At 42.2% G+C, this 20,080-nt stretch overlaps 1 protein-coding gene across 14 annotated transcripts in view; it reads right to left on the reverse strand.

The window, feature by feature from the left end:
• The window catches only part of TBC1D1 (TBC1 domain family member 1), a 285,275-nt gene that overhangs the window by 232,218 nt on the left and 32,977 nt on the right, over window positions 1-20,080 (reverse strand). For all 14 annotated transcript variants that reach the window (XM_055086106.1, XM_055086103.1, XM_055086109.1 and 11 more), the window contains one exon: window positions 12,658-13,165. In XM_055086106.1, coding sequence (XP_054942081.1) covers window positions 12,658-13,074 — 417 coding nt within the window. In that variant the 5' untranslated portion in view covers window positions 13,075-13,165. The remainder of the gene's footprint in view (window positions 1-12,657; window positions 13,166-20,080) is intronic.

The following is a 20,080-nucleotide window of genomic DNA, read 5'->3' on the forward strand; positions in this document are numbered from 1 at the left end:
ACGAACCCGTGTCCCCTGCATCGGCAGGCGGACTCTCAACCACTGCGCCACCAGGGAAGCCCTAAACGGGAACTTTTAATTTTAACTCTTTGTACTATTTTTTTAAATATTCAGCATAAATGCCTCTATAATCAGAAAATGTATTTATCTGGGGGGAAAACAAAGTTGATGCCAAAAAATATGGGCTCAAATCACAGCTAAAAGGACTTAACTTACACACCACAAAGTTAACCAGTAGTAAAGACTATTCAGCAATCATGAAATATTTCCCCAAACTATCACCAATAATAATTCCCTGGTAATGGACATTGTCATCCTCTGTCTCCCTGTGGCAGGGGACAGTGAGGTATGACACTAGAAAGATTCAGATATCCAATATCTCAGGCTCAGGCATCTAGAACAGGGACAGAATCTTCCTCCTGGAGTCCACATAGGAAATTCACAGGATTGTCTCCCTGGGACCTATGTTACCCCTTTGTTGACCACTTGGGACAGAACAGAGAGTAAGGAGTGACCCATCCTGGACTCCCACGGAGAGGAGAGGCTACACTCCCCAAAGGAAGGAGGTCCTCTTTCCAGTAAAAGACCGGGAGGGATGGGAGCAGAGGAAAGCACCAGCTGTCCACTGCAGATGGCCAGCGAATGCATTATCCTGTCAACAAATGCATGTCCAATTAAAGGACAATTCAGTTTTCTTACTTGCTACCAAGTAAATGGTAATAGTGACAACCATTCCAGCTGAAAAATAGATTCTCTTCTCCTGGGGCATTAATATTCAATGACAGCATCCAATAGAGGTTGTTCTTGAGTTAATTTCATTAGGTGGAGGCAGTAGGGACATAAGATTTGGCTTAAAAAGAATCAAGGCTGCTGAAATAGTTTTGACATTTTCCTTCAGAACTGATAAATAAAATTTAAGACATGCTAAAAAAAAAAAAAACTATCACCAATAAATGTCCCCCAAATTTGTGTTCATAAAAACCAAAGAAGAGGGATTTCCCTGGTGGTCCAGTGGTAAAGAATCCGCCTTCCAATGCAGAGGACGCAGGTTCGATCCCTGGTCAGGGAACTAAGATCCCACAGGCCGCGGGGCAACTAAGCCCGCATGCCACAACTACTGAGCTCGCACACCACAACTACAGAGCCCACTTGCCGCAACTACAGAGCCCACGTGCCCTGGAGCCTGCGCGCCACAACTAGAGAGAGAAAACCCACATACCACAACTAGAGAGAAGCCTGCACACCACGAGGAAAGATCCCGCATGCCTCAACGAAGATCCCGCATGCCGCAACTAAGACCCGAGGCAGCCAAAAATTAAATAAATTAATTAATAAATAATAAATTAAAAAAAAAAAAAACCAAAGAAGAGAACTGTGAGCTGAGAGCCAATGAATATTATCTTATGAACAAAGACTCTGAGGGGAAAGAGGCTCAGGAGGGATGGGAAGAGAGGGATGGTATGTATCTAAGACTGAAATCCTGACTGAACAAGAGAAATCTGTCCTGATGAGGAAGGAGAAGGAGAACAAAGAAATAAACTAATATGACTGCATAGAGGGTTTCCAGATGAGGTTTGACTAAAAAACTAAAAATCGAAAAGGGGGGCACATCCCCAAGAATGAATACAAAAAGGTAACATCCACTCATTCGTTCATGAAGCACCCACTCTGTAGCAGGCACGGTTCTGGGTGCCAGGGTCTGGCCAGGAACAAGACAGGCAAGGGCCCTGCTCTCGTTTCTCAGGCAGGTGGGGAGATGGTAAACAAGGAAGCAGATGAACCAACAAGATAATTCCAGACAGTGGTAAGTGCTACAAAGACATTAAAACTGGATGGAGTGTCAGTGACTGGTGCGGGGGTACTCTCCACCGGGATGCCAGAGGATGAGGTTGAACTGAGTTCATAATGATCTAAGGAACCAACCACATGAAGAGCTGGGAGCAGAGCCTTCCAGGCAGAGGCAACAACAAATACAAAGACCCCATGTGACAAAGGAGGTTGTCATATTTTAGTAAAGTGAACACCAGGGTGGCTGGGGTCCAGAGAGCACTGGAAACAGTGTGAAAAATGAGATCCATGTGGAAAGCCCAGCAAAGATCCAGGATTTTAGTCTAAGTACATGGGGAAGTCGCTAGAGAGGTTTTGAGCAGGGGAGTGGCATGAATTGATAGGTTTTCTAGAGATGCCCTGGATGCTTGCTTGGTGGAAAGAAGAAGCAAGAAAGGAAACAGGGAGAAAAGTTAGGAAGTACTGCAGCATTCCAGATGACAGATGATGGAGCTGTGGGCTCGGGATTAGCCATGGAATCAGAGAAGTGACAGATTTGGAATGGGTCTTGAATAATTTGGATAAGAGTGTGAAGGAAAGAGAGAAATCTTGGAGAAAATCTAGGAGAAAGATGACTCCTAGATTTTGGCTGTAGCAACTGTCATTGTCACGTAAGAGCTGTAGAAGACTGGGAAAGCCATGGGTTGGTGGGGAGTAAATTCAAGGGTTCTATTTTAACCATGTTGAGTTTGAGATGTCTATTTAACAGCTAAGTAGAAGTGTCAAGTTTGGAGCTGGGTAGACAAGTCTGGAACTCATCGGTGAGTCTAAGCAATAAATTAACTTTGGGAGTCAACATCAAATAGGCAAATAGGTGGTATTTAATGCTATGACGAGTTCATCTGGAAAGAGTGTCTAGAAGAGAAATATAGAAGGCTGAGTCTCAAGGGACATAAAACTCAGAATTAAGAAGAAGAAGAACAAACAAAGGAGACTGGGTAGAAACCACTATTGTAGTCAAAGGGAAAACAGGAGGGTGTGGTTTTCCAAAAGCCAGGAGAAGAGAGTGTTTTAAAACAGAAGAAACACTCCCCTGTCAACTATGCCAAAAGCTACTGAGAAACTGGATCAGAGAAATGCAGAGAAAGGATCACCAGATTTCACAAGCTGGAGGTGGTGGGTGACATGATAAGAGCCATCAGTGGAATATGATCAGGACAGAAGTCCAACTGGTAAACCTAAGGAGAAAATGGGTGAGTGGAAGCAAAGGTAGCCACCATGGCAACTCTTGAAGAATGGAGCAGAAAGTTGGGCCAGTAACTGGAGGAAGCTGGAATGGGAAATGAGGTTAGGGGAGGGTTTGTTTGTAAGATGAGAGGTACCAGGATATACCTTTTAGAAGACCAAGCAGAAGCAGATCAGGAATTTCACTTCTATGTTATTTTTTATATCATTCCTTAGGAACCAAGCAGGTCAGCATCAGTAGGACAGGAAATCAGAATCTGACTTTTTCTTCCATTAGAGGCCAATAAACAAACTATTAAAACCTTTCTGGGAGCAGAGGGGAAAGTGATCAGAAGACATCAACATGGGTTCATCAGGAACAAGCCACTTCATATTATAATTATGGATCAAGACACTGCTTGGGGACTTCCCTCGTGGTGCAGTGGATGAGACTCCACACTCCCAATGTAGGGGGCCTGGGATCGATCCCTGGTCAGGGCACTGGATCCCGCATGCCGCAACTAAGAGCCTACATGCCGCAACTAAGAACCAGCGCAGCCAAATAAATAAATAAATATTTCAAAAAAAAAAAAAAAAAAAAGACACTGATTTTTCACAAGACTACTGCGATAGCCTCCTAACTGGCTTCCCTCCTCTGTTTCTCATCCCTCTACTCCATCCTCTACTCCAAAATCTAAAAACAAATCCAGTTATTTCACTTCCCTGATTAATGCCTCTCATGACTGACACTTACAGAACAACCTTCTTAAGAAGAACACCCAACACCCTTAGCAAGGCAGACCAAGCCCTGTAAAATCTGACCCCAGCCTTTCCTTCCCGTCTCATCTCTGACCATGCAATTTGCAAAACATTAATCGCAGCAGCTCCAGCCACAGTGGACATCTCTGCACTTGTCCCGCTCTGGCTTGGCACATGCTATATCCTCTACTTAGGACATCCATTCAATCTGCACCCAACTGAGGGGAGTTTGGGGGAAAATGGATACATGTATATGTATGGCTGAGTCCCTTTGCAGTGTACCTGAAACTATCACAACATTGTTAACCGGCTATATTCCAATATAAAATAGAAAGTTAAAAAAAAATCTGCACCCAACTCATCGCCCTGGGAAATTCGTAGAGGGTCTTTAAAACCCACTCAAATGGAAAATGCATTACATTCCGGAGAGTCCTTCCAGAAGACAGATCTATGACAAACAACTAGACATTACAGGAAACAACTTCATCTCAGCATAAGAGGTTTAGGAAGAACTCAGCTGTCTGAAATGAAAGGGAACATTGTCAGGTAGTACCTTCCTCACAGTGGGGCATGTGGACACAGGAAGATGATGTCTTGCCAGGTGAAACCTCCATCCACGTCCACTGTTCAGTAGAACCCATTTAATTATTTGATGGCTATCATTGTGAGGAGGAGCCAAAAATCTGTCTCTAGAAACTTCTCTTATTCCTGGTTCTACCCTCTGGAGCAATTCAGAATTTGTCTATTTCTTTTTATACACAGCAGCTTTTCACAACTGCATACACTTATTACACTAGGCCAACTCCCAGTCACTCAAATTTGCTCTTTCATAACTTACAGATGTTTGCTGACTCCTGGCAGTGCCACATTCAGAATCTCTATTTGGCATATAAAGCATCTAAAGCATCATGCTACTTCTTAAGGGGGAGATCGCAGCTTGATTTTGTACCCTAGCCCCCAACCAAGTACATGGTACACTGGTCGCATTCCAAAGAAAGAATTAATGTAAAATCTGCAACATTTCATGTTCATTGCAGCTCTGTTTACAATAGCCAGGACATGGAAGCAACCTAAGTGTCCACTGACAGGTGAATGGATAAAGAAGATGTGGCATATATATACAATGGAATATTATTCAGCCATAAAAAGGAACAAAACTGAGCTATTTGTAGTGAGGTGGATGGACCTAGAGTCTGTCACACAGAGTGAAGGAAGTCAGAAAGAGAAAAACAAATACCGTATGCTAACACATATATATGGAATCTAAAAAAAAAAAAATGGTTCATATATACACTACCAAATGTAAAATAGATAGCTAGTGGGAAGCAGCCACATAGCACAGGGAGATCAGCTCAGTGCTTTGTGTCCACCTAGAGGGGTGGGATAGGGAGGGTGGGAGGGAGACGCAAGAGGGAGGAGATATGGGGATACATATATATGTATGGCTGATTCACTTTGTTATAAAGCAGAAACTAACACGCCATTGTAAAGCAATTATACTCCAATAAAGATGTTAAAAAAAAAATCTGCAACATTTCAAATACCTACATCACTTGACCACAGGAAAGGAAGACTTCTGATGTCCTGCTGGAACTGAAGCAGCCAGGAAAGGGCTCCTGCAGGACGGGCTGCCCTGAAGTCACATGTAAGTTTTCTGGTATGTGCTGCATCAGGCTCCTCCCCCAAGCCCCACCCCCAATCCAGCCTCTTCTGAGGCTTTCTCTGAGCCAGGCCAGCTCTCCAGTTGCTGGCTCTGGTTGTTGGCTCAGGATCACAGGCAGCAGTAAGTGGGGTGGACCCCTAAGCATCCAGAAGAAAGAAAAATATTCAAACAAGAGAAAAAGTGGAAACAAGAGATTTATCTCTTTAACCATATCCCAAATTAGTGGCCCACAGAGCGCTCATCCACTGCAATATGCATCTAGAATAGGTTCTTGAATTCCCTGGCGGTCCAGTGGCTAGGACTCCATGCTTTCACTGCCGAGGCCACAGGTTCGAGCCCTGGTTGGGGAGCGAAGATCCCGCAAGCCACATGGCGTGGCCAAAAAGAAAAAAGAAAAAAAACAGGTCCTATCGAACCCGCGCCCGCTGACGTGGTAGTGTGGAGTCTTAACCACTGGACCACCAGGGAAGTCCCCAGGTCCCAGTTTTTAATGTGGTTTTTTCAGAGTAACTTTGAGCAAAATTCTATCATTAACAAACAGAAGGCAGCAAAGAAAAGGGGGAAACTTGAGGTCACTCTGTGATAAATGTTCAAATTATTTCCAGAAATCCTTGTTAGGTAACTAGTCCAGACCTGACTAGTAAAAGGAGGATGCAAGCTACATATGTAATTTGAAATTTTCTTGTAGGCACATTCAGAAAGGTGAGATTAATTTTAGTATTATATTTGATTTAACTCAATATATAGAAAATATTATAATTTCAACATGTAACCAATATAGAAGATTATTAAGATATTTTTACAGTCCTTTTTTCAGACCAAGTCTTTGAAATCCACTGTTTTGACACAGTACATCTCAATTCAGACCAGCCACACTGCAAGTGCTCAACAGCCACAGATGACTACTGATTATTGTACTGGACGGTGGAGGTCTAGGCTATAAATAAATCCTTTTAAGATACAAGTCAGGGCTTCCCTGGTGGCGCAGTGGTTGCGCGTCCGCCTGCCGATGCAGGGGAACCGGGTTCGCGCCCCGGTCTGGGAGGATCCCACGTGCCGCGGAGCGGCGGGGAACCGGGTTCGCGCCCCGGTCTGGGAGGATCCCACATGCCGCGGAGCGGCTGGGCCCGTGAGCCGTGGCCGATGCGCCTGCGCGTCCGGAGCCTGTGCTCCGCGACGGAAGAGGCCACAACAGAGGGAGGCCCGCATACCACAAAAAAAAAAAAAAAAAAAAGATACAAGTCAACTTTTAGGTTCAAGATACTTGTAAAGTCTATTCTTAGGAACAGATTTATATTATAAAAATAATTACCAAACGCAAAGCATTTAGTGAAAAATGCAAAGCTATAGAAAGTGATATGCATTGAAAATAAAGACTTCTAAAAAATTATCTAAGCACTTATCACAAGGTGGATGGCTTCTGAAACCCTCGTACTCCTTTTTCAAAGTCAAAAATAAATTACATAATCAGTCCTGTGTCATGGACCCAAACCTTCCAACAAATACTTCGGAGTTCATGCAGTCCGGGACATTCTTTTTATAGATGAAAAAGAATCCCTGCCAATCTCTGCACCCAGCAACCGACTTTTGTCTAGTGTGACAGACGGTCAAGTGCTGATGGACTGACATGGATACACTGCTCTGTGCAACCATGCACTGAGTCATAGCCGCCGAGTGGGCCCCCAAATGAAACCTTACATAACAACCAGAATGGATTAAAGATGCCCAGTGGCAATTTTAACATCGATTAAAAAATCGTCCAAAACATACGCCACAAAGCCTTCTCAGAACCATTCCCTGAGTAGCAAGGAAAGACTATTGTCTGATATTTAGAAATGAAGACCCAATACAGAAAGGGCGGTAGGTAAGAAGAGCTGCAAAATAATACTATGAGCTTCAGGATAATCACCCTCAGGAACAAAATGCTCCAGCTCAACGTTGTAATTTTGATCTTCGCTCCAGCAAAGAAAGAAAGTAACGAGCCGGCAAATATAACAGCCAAGCAAGAGACGCCACCGAAGCCAGCCTCTAACTGAAAATCCTTAAATAAGTGGTGCATATTTTGAGTCATTAACTTAAAATTCCAAGCAGATGGGGAATTATTAAGATCGATGAGTAATGGGTAAAATGCAACTGAAACAAAGCTACGATCAAAAACAAATTTTTTTAAATTGTTAATTAAATCATAAAACTCAGCCAAAGCAACTTGGGCTTTTAATATAGGGGACTTAAGTATTAATCCTGCTAATCAAAGGAAAACAACTTCAGACCACCTTTTCGACTGATATGCAACACAACAAATCCAGAGAGTCTAGGTGAGGCCGCTGTCCATAAGTTACTGAGAAAGACAGTGTGCTTACGAGGCCTCATGAGAGAATACACTGGCTCTTTACTGAAAATTTCAAAAGGAAACCTTTATTGATCTTAAATTAAGCCTATAAATAGTTAAGTACTCTTAAAATTAGCAGTATGGGAGCCCACAGGGTTCAGTCTCAGATATAGATCATCCTCAAGAAATGAAGTTTCATTGTCAAAACTCATGGAAAAGGAAACCCATTCTTTCAAAGGACATTGACATTCTCTCAAACACATCTTCCTCAGTAACATTTAGTAAACTCCTCTTCTAGAAGAAGACTTCTTTCTAGAAGTCTACCTCCCATGCAGTTACTCCAGCTCCTCCAACCCCCAACCCAAGCTCCTTGGCCCCACTTTTCCCTCCTCCTAATCCCTAAGTATTTAGTACTTTATTATGTCCCAGCAAGAGATAACACTTCCTCCTTGGGAGAAGGAGGAATGACGCTAGCAAGATTCTAACAAATCCAAGATGCCCTTAGGGAGGGTGCAGAAGGGGAAGCCGGTGAGCACTGTTGCATTAATGACACCAATCCCATCACAGCTATGAAACCCCTGCGCTGTGCCCAGACTGGACACCAGATCCAGAAGATCAGATCTGACTAAAGTCAGGAACAGTGTTTGAAAAGCCAGGACAGGTTATAGGTACGATAAGTCAGCTGAAGAAGAATGGGCACTTATAGCAAAACTAGTTCCACACACCCAATTTCTGCCTTACCCCGGGTCCCATGTACTGCCCACTGAACACCAGCCTACACTTCTCCTCCACTTATTACCAGCTCAATATGCCTTGCCATTCTCCATTCAAAATCCATTCTTTCCTTTAACTGGCATAAGACAGCAACATACAATGTCAGAAGCCTCGGCCCAACACTTCTGCTGCCTGCAACTCATTGCTGGAAAGTCTCTTAAAGGAAGCAGAGCTTTTTACTTTGTAGATTAAAAAAAAAGGACTAAAATGTAAATACTCTTCTGAGTGATCTACAGTAATACTCCAGGGAGTGGCAAATCTGATGTTCTTCTTAGAAGAGACAAAGCTGAAGAACTGGAGAAGGAAAGAATCTTGAGATAATTTTCTAAGACTTTACACTTTTTCTAGGGCTGAGTCCAGGAGGAACTCTTGATTTCTTTGCCATGTGATGGGGTAAAGACCTAGTCAGGGTCACCCATGCATCCATATGTTTTCCAGAGTGGATGTTTTCATTTCCTGCCACAGACCCTAACTCAAAACTAAACTTCAACCCACAACCTTATGCCACTGTGTTCACAGGCGTGCTGAGGGATGTTCTTGGAAGTTATGAGAAAATGTAATCTATGGCCCAATAAACTTGGGGATTTAATGAACTAAGGTACAATTCAAGAGTGCAATAGAAAGTACAGTGTTTCCCTAATACAGCAGTTCTCAGAGTGTGGTCTGTACAACTCTGTGAACCAATATTTTCCAAATAATCAATGCATGATGTTACAGAATCATTCATGCTTAAAAGATTCATTAAAGCACAAGACAGACTAATGGATTTTAATATAACAAAGTGCAAAAAGTGCTTTGATACGGTTTCAGATTTCATATTGCAACAAACCTTTAAGAAACTATCATTTGTCGAGTTTTGGTATAGCATTAAAGAAAAATATCCACAATTTTCTAAAAAGGTTATAAAATATTTCTTCTTTTTCCTACTACAAATCTGTGTGAGGCCAAATTTTCTTCATATGCTCAACCAAAACAACATATCACAAAAGAATGAGTGGAGAAGCAGCTAAGAATTAATAGTTGACTATTGATCCAGACATGAAAGAGATTTGCAAAAAACCAAACAAACAAAAAGTAAAACGATGCCACTCATCACTAAATTTTGGGGAAAATACAATTATTTTTCACAAAAAAAATATTATTTAGGCTTACATATATGGGGCTTATTTTGTTTTTCAGTAAATTAAAACCTTTATAATTTTTCAGTTTTAATTTCTAATATAAAAATATTAATAGATATAACCCACATTAAACTCTTTGGGATACTCAATATTTTTTTAGAGTGAAAAGGGTCTTCAGATCAAAAAGTTTGAGATGCTGCCCTAATATATTTTGATCATGGAAGCCTTTCTGTGTGGAACACCTTGAGCATATTCTATGGAACATACAATGGGAAACAGAATCTCATGTTGTGCTTCTAAAACTATTCCTTTTTGTGTCTCTTCTCCCTAGACCTTCTTCAATAAGTTAATTTATATGCTGCTCAAAGGGTTTCCTCTCACACAGTAGTTTTGTGCTTATGACCCTGGCAGTAAATGCATATATCTTTTCTGGCAAAGACAGGTGGATACTGACCTCATTTATTTAGAAGAGGCCATAATCTACAGAATTATTTCACTGAGCAAATGCTACAAATAGGAGAAATGATGACATAGGTTAACATGCTCCTATAGCAGATAATCTTCTGCTGTGAGATACCGTGCCAGGATGTCCCAAGAACATAAAGGATATCATGTCAGCTAGAATAGGGGCCAATTTGGTTTACCATTCAGTTTCTGACAACAGGAGAATCACTGACTGAGATGCTTATGTTACAAATTACTCTTTTATAAAACCAGCAGGATGACAGTAATTTATTACTCTGAGTACTGGCAATTTGTTTGTAAAAACTGTAAGCAAGCCAAAAATAACTTAAGAACAGATTCATAGTTCTACCATGGCTTTTTAGAACACAGAGTAAGGCCAATTCTTTACTTTCAGCACGACTCGAAGCCCCAGTTCCAGAATTTAGTTATAAATCTCTCCTCCTGTCAGGTAGCTGAATAACTGGCTAGAAGCCTGTTCTCAGATGGCTATAAGAGATTTTGAGAAAGAGTCAAAAGTATAAAGTGTTGAACAACTATTCCATGCAAAAACTCCCCCCAAGGAAACTCAGTCCTTATATAGAGCTGGCACGGAGTACAGGCTGTTCAGTCCTCTAATTTTCATTCTGGAATTTGCCCAAATAAGAGCAACCATTAAATTTACTTACGCAGTTTTTTAAGTGTCTAGTTTATAAACATGTTGCTCAAGGATGACCAGGATCTCATCCTGAGAGCTGAAGACGCTCATCTTGGTCTCTTTTTCTTTTTACTTAAGACTAGAAGTGAAATTAGCATGTAATCTGCTTCTGGTAAAACTTTCTTTAGTGAAAAATTTTTATAGCCATAAATGCTTACTAGTTTTAGGTTCCACTCTAGTTCATTTAGTCCTCCCAGCAACTCTACGAGATAGAGACTATAATTATCCCCATTTTACAGATAAGGAAACAGGCTCAGTGTTGCCTGAGGCCACCTAGTTTACAGGTGGCAGATAGGACTGGAATCCCGGAAGTTAGTCCATCTGAACCGGGACACTGTCCCACCGGAGATGCATGAACAGTAACGTCGAATGCTTTTTATTAAGAAGATATCCTATTCTGTGCATAAAATAGTGGTTTTTAGCTCCAGATGAACCATTATTTCAAAAAGCCTTCCTTACACTCCAGTGTGTTAGGCCCCATTCTCTGTCTTCCCATCACGCCCTGTCCACAGGCCACGTGGTATTTACCTGTGTGCCGCTTCTGTCTCCCTTCTAGCCTGTACTACATCCTCCTACCCAGTACCTGGAGCAACAATCTGAATGAGTGACAGAACCAAGGAAAGAGCAAACAAAAGTGAGTCTCCACAAATCCACTTAGTCACCAAGAACATTAATTTCCAAATGAGGTTTGTGCATCATGGAGGGTATGCAAAAAAAAAACCCCAGTGGGGTGCAGGGAGAAAACATTAGCATTTCTCTTTCTATTCACTGACATTTACCACAAGGATTGGCATTAGCATCCTCAGAGTCTGCTCCAGTGCGTGGGGCAGACAGCCACACAGGCCGGCGAGGCACTCAAGGCCTGGCATGGGCATTCCTCAGCTTGTGGGGTTAGCAGCAAGGCTCTCACCTGCTTGCTTGCTTTCTGCAGCCAGTTTACATGGGCCGAATTGAGAAAGTCACTGTCGGGATTATATTTTCAATTGTATCTAAAGTAACCCTCACAAAACGGCCAGGTGGCTTTGAATGAGTCCTGCACAGAACTGCAAAAAAATGCTAGCAACGATACAAGCACAAATAAATGGGAAAATAGTAGAGCTGGCGATATTTTTTTTTTTTTTTACCATTTCTCATATAATATCTTTCTCACCCGTATCATAAGATGTAACAACAAACTGGTCAGATCAGACATGAAGTTAGCCAAAAAAAAAACAAAAAACAAAAAGCCTGAAAGTATCAAAACTTGGATTCATATCCACTATTTTTTAACAATGGTCTCTGCCTAAGTGAATATGATACCTTGGGAAACTGCCTAATAATACTCTTATACAGCTTATAAATAAATATATTTTTGTTAACAAGATCAAAAATGTGGAGCTCGCCGATCTAGAACTTTGCTACTCAAAGTGCAATCTTCAAAGGAGCAGCGCCCGCGTCACCTGGAGGCTTGTTAGAAATGCAGACTCTCAAGGTCCATCCCAGACCTACGGGATCAGATTTTGCATTTTAACAAGATCCCCAGGTCATTCATAGGCACATTTCTGTTGGAGAAGCACTGCTTTAGAACACAAGTCTTAAATGATCTGAATCCTAGTAGCTCAGCTCTTATGTATACGTTTAGAAAGATTTCTCTGTTGAATTTTTGAATTCATAAACTTCTCATTTTAATATCTATTATCAAATGTTCTTCAAGCCTATAAAGAACCTATCCCCATGAACCGAAAATCCAGTGAAATAATCTATGTATAACTACAGCATTAACTCCTTATTAATTCCAGTATCTTAAAATAAATGTTCTGATCCTGTACAACAAAAACTATCCAGCCACACCTTCATCTTTTTGAGCCCCACCTCCACTTACTTTTGTTTGACCATCGGCTTTGAACACATAGCAGATACTCTGCTGATTGGCTGCATCGTCTTTAATCAGACAAGCAAAATAACTTGGGTCGTGACTGTTATGAATCAGTTTGTGAACTCGCTGAGGCTTACACTCGAAGATGCTGGAACAGATCAGTGGATCCCATTGTTGACTTTTTCCTGGCTCAGGCTCACATCTCAGTCCGGAGGGCGAAACACAAAGGTGGACTTGCTTGGTACCAGACTCCTTTTTGGAGGACTGCTCGCTGAGCCTTCGCACCTCTGCCACCACCCAAGGCAGCATGGGCATGGTGGTCAGAGAATGCACGGGTAAGAAGCCCACCAGCTGGAGGCTAAATTCCACCGAGACCTCGCTAGGAAACGGATGTTTCCTTGCTGTGAAGGTTATTGTGTCCATGTTGGGAAAGGTCTGGAAACTCAGCAAAACATTGCCACTGTTTTCTATTTTAGACCAAGCAATCTATTTTACATGCTTCTGATGCAGAATCCTGCAGGAGAAAAACAGAGGCATTAGAATTTAATGAAGTCACAGCACTTCAGAGCTTAAGAGGCTGAAACCCAAATAGAGGAAGAAATAGATATTAGTTCACATAAGCTGCTCTGCCTGGAAAGAGCTTTCTTGAAATCGTATCACATATAAAACCTGAAAATGCCGTAACTGTCACACTCGCTACGGGTTACAAAGATCCCACCAGGGAGACTCCGGTTAAACATAAGCCTCATGGAGCCAACAAAGGCCAGCACCATAGAAAACAATATAGTGCTGCTTGGACGGCTTTAAACCCTGCTGCATTATTTAACATACTTTCAAGGAATTTTTTTTTTTTTTTAACAGTTTAGATTTTATTTATTTATTTATTTATTTTTGGCTGTGTTGGGTCTTCGTTTCTGTGCGAGGGCTTTCTCTAGTTGCGGCGAGCGGGGACCACTCTTCACCGTGGTGCGCGGGCCTCTCACTATCGCGGCCTCTCTTGTTGCGGAGCATGGGCTCCAGACGCGCAGGCTTAGTAGTTGTGGCTCACGGGCCCAGTTGATCCGCGGCATGTGGGATCTTCCCAGACCAGGGCTCGAACCCGTGTCCCCTGCATTGGCAGGCAGATTCTCCACCACTGCACCACCAGGGAAGCCATCAAGGAATTTTTTAAGATGATCAAATTCAGTACTGGTGGCTCCCCCCAAAAAAGTAATCTTGCAAGAAAAAAATATCAGCTCTCCATCATCACAGTCTGTTGAACCAGTGCAGTTTTCAACAACTGACCTTATCACTTATGATACCACTGAAGTTTTAAAACGCTCTTCCTGACTTCCCTGGCGGTCCAGTGGTTAAGACTCTGCACTCCCAACGCAGAGGGCACGGGTTCCACCCCTGGTCGGGGAACTAGGATCCCACATGCCACGCGGCCGCGGCCAAAAAAAAAAAAAGGCTCTCCCTGATGTAGCCCAGAGGTTCTGAATCACCAATTCAAATTCCATTAACATGTACTTGGCAACTATTATGTTCTGAACACCATCATAAGTATTTTGTTTCATTCATGTACTATAAGCACCCCAACACCTTGCATCTCCTCATCAATAGAGGGTGTTTCCTGTACTAGGACCCAAACTCACTCAGTGGGTAATTTTTCCTTCTCTATGGGTGATTTTCAAAAACCACATTTGACGTATCTTAACACCCTCCTACTCCACTGGATGACAAAACCCTTCTGTCCAAAGCTGAGCTGTCTACAGGATCTCAAGCCCTATTCTTTACTCATTTGCTCCCTGGACCTTCATTCTCTCATGTATTCCCTGATCATACACACACACGCTAAGAAGAAATTCTATGAAGACGGAGACTGCATCTTATTCACCCACAGAGCCTGACTCAGAATAGGCTCAATAGATATTTTAAGAGAGTGAATGAAGTCTCTCCCATCCAAAAAATAAGATATTTTCCCTTGACCTCAAACCTCCCCCAGTCTCAACTCTTCTTTCCCTACACAACTGTCCTCAAGGTAAAGTCTACACTTGCTGTCTCCACTCCCTCCTGCCCATCCACAATCTAGATTGCAGCCAGAAGTAATGAAGAGCCCCCGCAATTGCTCCCATTAGGGTCGCTCACATCCTCTGGTTGTGAACTTCAAAGGGATACTTTTAGTCCTTAGCTGCCTTGTCCCTTCTGACGAATTTCTCAATGTTGACCACTCCATCCTGCTTGAAACTCTCCTGGTTCTCCTCTTACCTCTCTGGTTGCTTCTTTTCAGTTCCTTAATGGCTTTTCGCCCCTGCTTGACTCCATCCTCTCCCCTCATTCCACCTGCATCCTTTGGACAATTTCACCTAATCTCTTGATGTCAGTGACCACATTCTAATACTCCTGCTGCCACTGATAACAGCTTACTTTCATTAGGTACCAGGCACTTTGCAAGTGTTCTCATTTCATTTTCTTAACAACCTTCATCTCTCACCTTGGTCTCAGTTAGAGACTACTATTATTGCCATTTTTACGACCTAGGAAACTGAGGTCCAGAAAGTGTGAGTCGCTTATCACAGGTGATTTGAGTTTGCACCTGATTCTCAACCTGTCCTCCTGAATGCTGCACAAGAATGCATCTACCACATAAACCCTGATGATTCCCATATGTTTGTCTCCTTCCTGAGTCCCAGATCAGGATAGTCTATTAAGTAAGTATTTCTCTCTGGATATCCTACCCAGATAGCACCTCAGCCTCAATTTAGCTGTTTTAAAACTAACTCAGTCTCACCTCCCTCCTTTCCAGAACTTCTCTTCCTTCCCATAAGCTACATCTCTGCAACAGCATCACCATTTATTTTATTGGCCCAGTCAAAAGCCACGGAGTCATTGCTGTAGCCTGAATGTTTGTGTCCATCCTCCCTCCATTCATATGTTGAAATCCTAATCCCCAATTTGATAGTGTTTGGAGGTGGAGCCTTTGGGAGGTGAACCCATATGAATAGGATTAGTGCCCTTATAAGAGACCCAGAGAGCTCTCTTTCCCCTTCTACCATGTGAGGACAGAGGGAAAAGACAGCAGTCTATGAACCAGGAAGCCAGCCATCACCAGATACTGAATCCACCACCACCCTGACCTTGGCCTTCCCATCCTCCAGAACGGTGAGAAATAAGTTTCTGTTGTTGGAAACTACCCAGTCTGTGATGTTCTGTGACAGCAGCCTGAACAGACAAAGATAGTCATTCAGATCCCTTCTTCACCCTATCACTACTTCTAAACTGACTTCACATCTAAATATATCTTATCTTTTCTCAGCTGGAGAAAAGGTGCCCCCATCTTCAATCCAGCCTTCACATATTTCCTAGAGCAATTCAACTAACCCATAAAATGGATCATGTCACTCCTCTGCTAAAATTCCTTAATCACAGCCCTCATAAAATCCAAACTCCTCTACAAGGCATTTAGGATCTCTTCAGAATCTGGTCCTGTCTATATCTCCAACTGCATATTCTCCCCTAAAATGCCCTCCTTCGTACACTTTTTGGCTCTGAAGATAGGTAACTAGGCACAGTTCCCCATATGAGATGTGATTTCTCACACTTCTGTGCCGCAGTGCACACTGTTCTCTCTGCCAGGAACACAATGCCTGTCACCAACTGTAGAGGGCCTGAGAATTTACCCTACTTGCAAGCTAACAAGTCAGGCTGCCACAGGTTAGGCTGCCACAAGTGAGCCTCCTGGTAGAGAACATGAGACTTCCAGGTCAGAGACAAGGGACAATGTATTACTCAGAGCAACAGCAGTAGCCACAGAGGCAGCATTTGTGCTGGTTCCCTGACCCTCAATCCCCACAGGCCAGGGGACACCTGTATCCACAGTGGGTTACAGGAAAGGCACCTGAGTTTTGGGGGACTGAATATTTTATAATGGGGAGTAAGCATGTCTGTCCTTCAATTCTGGAGTGTCCTCCAGAGAGAGACACTATTTCTATATTCCATGGCTGCTGCTATTAAAAAAAAAAAAAAAATTGAAAAGGTAGTCCAGAACAAAGCAGTCAGTGCCTCTGCTCACAAAATAGAATCATGATAGAGCCAAGAAGACTCTCCCAAGGACTCCCACTCTTGCCCTCTAACCTAATCCCAACTCATATACAAGTCCTAGTTCAAGCAACTATCACCTCTTCCTTCCAAGGCGATTTAGGGCATCCATCACCATGTCCTGCTGCACTTTGTACCTGTCATCATATTTACTTTTAAAAGTTTGAATAGGTTTCCCTCAACAAGTCTGTAAGCTTCTTAAACTCATTAGGTTTGGGGTCTCTAAAACCAGTATTCAAATTCTAAACCTTTTCTGAACTAGAACTGAAGTCTATTCTTTTTACTCTATGTTTTTGTGTGTGATATATATGCATATATCCTAAGAATTAATTTTTATAATATAATTTGAACATAGTTAAGGGCTAATTTTTTAACTTTAAATGTTCAAAAGTTCAGAAATAAACCCATACTTTATTTAGAGTGCCAAAGTATTTCATGAAAGTGTATTCCCTGTCTCTTTTCCTTTAAAGTACAGCTTCTCTTGATGATGAAAACAGACTTGAAGTTCATATAACCCCATAAATAATGATCTCTCTCTCTCTCTCCTTTTTTTTCTCTCACCTACAGGTGAAAGTGGCATTAAATGTCTGGATCAGCTTCTACTCCTATAACTGAATCTGTTTGAAGTTCTAACTGTTGACAGCTGGTAATCCCAAGACATGTTTAAAGCAGTACTAGAATTATTACAAAGGATAGGCCCAAGATCTATCAATTAGTGTAGATGAGGCAGTTATTAATATGGTGGCAACAAGTGTAGCAGAATTACTTTGTTTTCTTGTAAGGGAATATATGCATAGTGCAAAAAAAAAAACTGAATAGTTCGGCCATTTCACTGACAAAACTATTTGGATGCCTTGAGTTTTCACTTTTCAACCAGCTGGAGCACATCATAGTTTCTTTGTAAAAAACAGATTGGACCTTAACACTGTTAATAAACTATCAAATAGTAAGTTCTACTTCAGATATAGTGATAATTATTTATAAACAATTCAGATTCTGCTGACATAAGATTCATGGTAACTTAGACTAGGTAATTATTTACTGTTCAATAAAAAGTTCCATGAGGATTAGATAGCAAGATGGCAGAGTAGAGGATGTGCTTTCACTCCCTCTTGTGATAGCACAGGAATCACAACTAACTGCTGAACAATCATCAACAGGAAGACACTGGAACTCACCAAAAATGAAGGTTCTGAGCCCCATGTCAGGCTTCCCAACCTGGGGGTCCGGAAACAGGAGGAGGAATTCCTAGAGAATCAGACTTCGAAGGCTAGCAGGATTTGATTGCAAGACTTCGACAGGACTGGGGGAAACAGAGGGCACACACAAAGTAGTGTGCGTATTGGGACCAGGGGAAGGAGTGGTGAGCCCATAGGAGACTGGACCAGACCTACCTGCTGGTATTGGAGGGTCTCCTGCAGAGGTGGGGGGTGGCTGTCTCACCGTGAGGACAAGGACACTGGCAGCAGAAGTTCTGGGAAGTACTTCTTGGCGTGAGCCCCCCCAGAGTCTGCCATTAGCCTCACCAAAGAGCCCGGGTAGGCTCCAGTGTTGGGTCGCCTCAGGCCAAACAACCAACAGGGAGGGGACTCAGCCCCACCCATCAGCAGACAAGTGGACTAAAGTTTTACTGAGCTCTGCCCACCAGAGCAACACCCAGCTCTACCCACCACCAGTGCCTCCCATCAGGAAACTTGCACAAGCCTCTTAGATAGCCTCATCCACCAGAGGGCAGACAGCAGAAGCAAGAAGAACTACAATCCTGCAGCCTGCGGAACAAAAACCACATTCACAGAAAGACAGACAAGATGAAAAGGCAGAGGCCTATGTACCAGATGAAGGAACAAGATAAAACCCCAGAAAAACAGCTAAATGAAGATAGGCAACCTTCCAGAAAAAGAATTCAGAATAATGATAGTGAAGATGACCCAGGATCTCAGAAAAAGAATGGAGGCAAAGATTGGCAAGATGAAAGAAATGTTTAACAAAGACCTAGAAGAATTAAAGAACAAACAAACAGAGATGAACAATACAATAAGTGAAATGAAAAATACACTAGAAGGAACCCATAGCAGAATAACTGAGGCAGACGAACGGATAAGTGACCTGGAAGACAGATTGGTGGAATACACTGCCGTGGAACAAAATAAAGAAAAAAGAATGAAAAGAAATGAAGACAGCCTAAGAGACCTCTGGGACAACATTAAATGCAACAACATTCACACTATAGGGGTCCCAGAAGGAGAAGAGAGAGAGAAAGGACCAGAGAAAATATTTGAAGAAATTATAGTCAAATACTTCCCTAGCATGGGACAGGAAATAGCCACCCAAGTCCAGGAAGCACAGAGAGTCCAAGGCAGGATAAATCCAAGGAGAAACACACCAAGACAAACAGTAATCAAATTGGCAAAAATTAAAGACAAAGAAAAATTATTGAAAGCAACAAGGGAAAAACGACAGATAACATACAAGGGAACTCCCATAAGGTTAACAGCTGATTTCTCAGAAGAAACTGTACAAGCCAGAAGGGAGTGGCACGATATACTTAAAGTGATGAAAGGGAAGAATCTACAACCAAGATTACTCAACCCGGCAAGGATCTCATTCAGATTCGACAGAGAAATCAAAAGCTTTACAGAAAAGCAAAAGCTAAGAGAATTCAGCACCACCAAACCATCTCTACAACAAATGCTAAAGGAACTTCTCTGAGTGGGAAACGCAAGAGAAGAAAAGGACCTACAAAAACAAATCCACAACAATTAAGAAAATGATCATAGGAACATACATATCGATAATTACCTTAAACATGAATGGATTAAATGCTCCAACCAAAAGATACAGGCTCGCTAAATGAATACAAAAACAAGACCCAAACATATGCTGTCTACAAGAGACCCACGTCAGACCTAGGGACACATACAGACTGAAAGTGAGGGGATGGAAAAAGATATTCCATGCAAACGGAAATCAAAAGAAAGCTGGAATAGCAATACTCACGTCAGATAAAATAGACATTAAAATAAAGACTGTTACAAGAGACAAAGAAGGACACTACATAATGATCAAGGGATCAATCCAAGGGGAAGATAAAACAATTATAAATATATGTGCACCCAACACAGGAGCACCTCAATACATAAGGCAACTGCTAACAGCTATAAAAGAGGAAATCGACAGTAACACAGTAATAGTGGGGCCTTTAACACCTCACGTACACCAATGGACGGATCATTCAGACAGAAAGTTAATAAGGAAACACAAGCTTTAAATGACACAATAGACCAGATAGATTTAATTGATATTTAGAGGACATTCCATCCAAAAACAGCAGATTACACTTTCTTCTCAAGTG

The sequence above is a fragment of the Physeter macrocephalus genome, chromosome 7 (assembly GCF_002837175.3).
Source record: "Physeter macrocephalus isolate SW-GA chromosome 7, ASM283717v5, whole genome shotgun sequence".
Lineage (NCBI taxonomy): Eukaryota > Metazoa > Chordata > Mammalia > Artiodactyla > Physeteridae > Physeter > Physeter macrocephalus.